This window comes from Pteropus vampyrus, unplaced genomic scaffold (genome assembly GCF_000151845.1).
Source record: "Pteropus vampyrus isolate Shadow unplaced genomic scaffold, Pvam_2.0 Scaffold36, whole genome shotgun sequence".
Classification (NCBI taxonomy): Eukaryota; Metazoa; Chordata; class Mammalia; order Chiroptera; family Pteropodidae; genus Pteropus; species Pteropus vampyrus.
This window is the reverse complement of record NW_011888817.1, coordinates 1,437,253-1,439,910: the sequence shown is the minus strand read 5'-3', so window position 1 is coordinate 1,439,910 and position 2,658 is coordinate 1,437,253. Positions and strand designations below refer to the sequence as shown.

The 2,658-nt window shown below is 49.6% G+C and overlaps 1 protein-coding gene across 1 annotated transcript in view; it reads left to right on the top strand.

The window, feature by feature from the left end:
- The window catches only part of ECE1 (endothelin converting enzyme 1), a 58,550-nt gene that overhangs the window by 17,851 nt on the left and 38,041 nt on the right, over nucleotides 1-2,658 (top strand). The window contains exon 4 of the mRNA XM_023529394.1: nucleotides 1,602-1,814. Within this exon, the coding sequence (XP_023385162.1) occupies nucleotides 1,602-1,814 (213 nt within the window). The remainder of the gene's footprint in view (nucleotides 1-1,601; nucleotides 1,815-2,658) is intronic.

Sequence of the window (2,658 nt, the reverse complement as noted above, 5' to 3'; positions counted from 1 at the left end):
AGTCTCAGAGCCCACACTGCCTGTCTTGCCTTATGCCTCCCTGTATGGGGCGGGGGGACCGACCTCACCAGAAGGGCCGCAGCAGCCCCCGGCATGACCAGCAAAGAGGCAGCGAGGTGAAGCTGAAACACCCCGTCTCTACAGTCACTGCAGCAGAACCAAGCTGGGTTCAGCCCCGGCTCTCCCAAACGGCTGTGTGACCTCGGTCCGTCACTCGCTCAGAGCTTCGGTTTCCTCATCTTTAAATGGGGTATCGCTCCCGTAGTGAGGCCTCAGTGAGCTCACGAATGTGTGTGAAGTGCCTGGCACAGAGCCACATTCAGCAAACAGCCCCTCTTGTCACTGGCACAACTTGTATCAACAGATGGTTTGGCTGGGTCTGTGTTCTTGGTCACCAGCCTGAATCTCCAGCCTCCATCTCCTGCAGAGTCAGGGTCATCTTGCCACCTCAAGCTGGGCCACGGCCGAGGCTGCCCACAGTTTGGTTCCCTTGCGAGGCCCCGCTCACTAACCTTGAGGCAGGGGTCTGGCCCCCTCCTCTTGCCTTTGGCCTATGGACAACTCTCACGCCTCTGCCCGCGCTCTGTGAGAACCAGCTCCAAGGAAGCTGATTTCTCTGCTCATTGTGTTTTAGGGGCTTTTGTAGGATTTGCAGCCCTCCCAACCGTCTACCCGCACCAACTACTGTCCCTCTTTGAGCTGACACCTGACCGGCAGGGCTGCCCTGCCTTCTGGCAGCGTGGGTCTGTCCTCGCCAGGACTGAAGCAGACAGAGCGGGGTTCAAATCCCATTGGCCACTGAGCAGGGTACTTAGCTTGTCTGTGCCCCACTTTCCTCACATGTAAAAATGCACATTAGCAAAATGATCCCTTGGGGTCGTTTTGTTCTGGGGTGATGTTGAGGATTCAGTAAGGGAACCCTCCTGCCTGTGTTCAGCGGGAATGATTTTTTTGTAGTTCCTTCTATTCCTAAAAGTCTTCTTCCTAAGTCCTGGCACCATATTGTCTGCGTTACCCACTGGGCATGTATTGCATATACTGAGTTATGCTCGCAGAATGAACGACAGATGTTTCTCCTACTGCTGCCTTTTGACTTTTCCTATAGAATGTGTATATCCCCAAATAAATTATTAGCTCTTGAGGGAAAGAACTATGCCTTTTATATCCCTCACCGCCCCCCACACACACACACTGCACCCAGCAAAGAACCTGGAAGATATTCAGTAATTATTTTTTGAACAAATGAATGCATGATGAGTAAACGAATTTGCTGAACATCAAGAAATAATCAAAAGTCAATGAATATTTGTAGAAGGAAGGACTAATTAAGAGAAACACCTTGGTTCCGGTACTTTTTAAGCCATAGAAAGGATTTTAGGGAGCTAAACAGAAGTCTTAATTTATGAGCCAGAAGATTTTCAATCTACTAAAATCGTTTCTCTGGAAGAGTCTAGTTCCAAATCTGGTTCCATCATTTAGTTCCAAATCTGGTCAGGGCCAGGGCGGGACATGGTACCCCAAGACCCCAGGCCATCTGCACTGTACTTCTGCATTCTTCCCTACCCACCCTTCACTGTCTTCTTATCCTTAATCCCTGTCAGGAACCCCCTCAGTGTGCCTAAGCCAGGCCTGTGTCTCAGTGACCAGCTCCATCTTGAATTCCATGGACCCCACGGTGGACCCCTGCCAGGACTTCTTCACCTATGCCTGTGGTGGATGGATCAAAGCCAACCCTGTGCCTGATGGTCACTCACGTTGGGGGACCTTCAGCAACCTCTGGGAGCATAATCAAGCCATCATCAAGCACCTCCTCGGTAAGCACCCAGCAGAGGGGCCAGTGAGAGGGCTGCAGAGGAGGGCTGTCAGCAAAACCTGCCAGGCCAGGCCCAGTTAAAGGAGGAGTTTGGCAGAATAGAGAGACTGTGGGCTTTGGAGTAAGTGAAACCGAGTTAGAATGCCTGCCTCATCAGTTGCGTGATCCTGAGTAAGTTACTTTTCTCTGATCCTCATTTCCTTCATCCGTAAAGCAAAACTAATAAAACTCAAACTGCAGAGTTTTGAGAACTAGAGAGCACACACGTTGAAATGGTAGCATGGTGTGTGTGCACATAGTGGGTGCACAAGAACTGATAGCTGTGGTCCTTGCTTTTCTGGCTTCAGGTTGCCACTTAGTTCTGTCATCTTGACTATGAGTTTTGCAAGATGTGAGCAAAAGGAGTCAAGGCTGAGCACACTAGATCAGATTTTAAGGTTGTGAGCAGATAAAAGTTATAACAATGGTTTGTTGGGAGTTACTCATTGTAGAAAGCAATCTTTCTTGGCCTCCTGATAATCAGGCTTGCATGCTAAGCCTCTAACCAAAGTTCTTTTTGCCCCTTGTGAGGCCTTTGGACCTCTGGTTGACCTTAGTGTTGGTGGTCTTATCCTTAGATTAGAATCCCACGTCTGTCATGTTTGCAGCTCTATCCCTAATCTTCACTGAGTTAACATCTGCCTGTTGGGATCTTATTCCACGTGAAATCACACCACTTCGTACTGTCACATGTAGTGGTCCTGACTTGGCACCCCTAAGCAGCTGAGATCTTCGCCATTTTTCCTGCTGACCCCATCCCGGGACCCTAAATACCGAAGGGGTTAGCTCATGAAAAGCCAGACAAT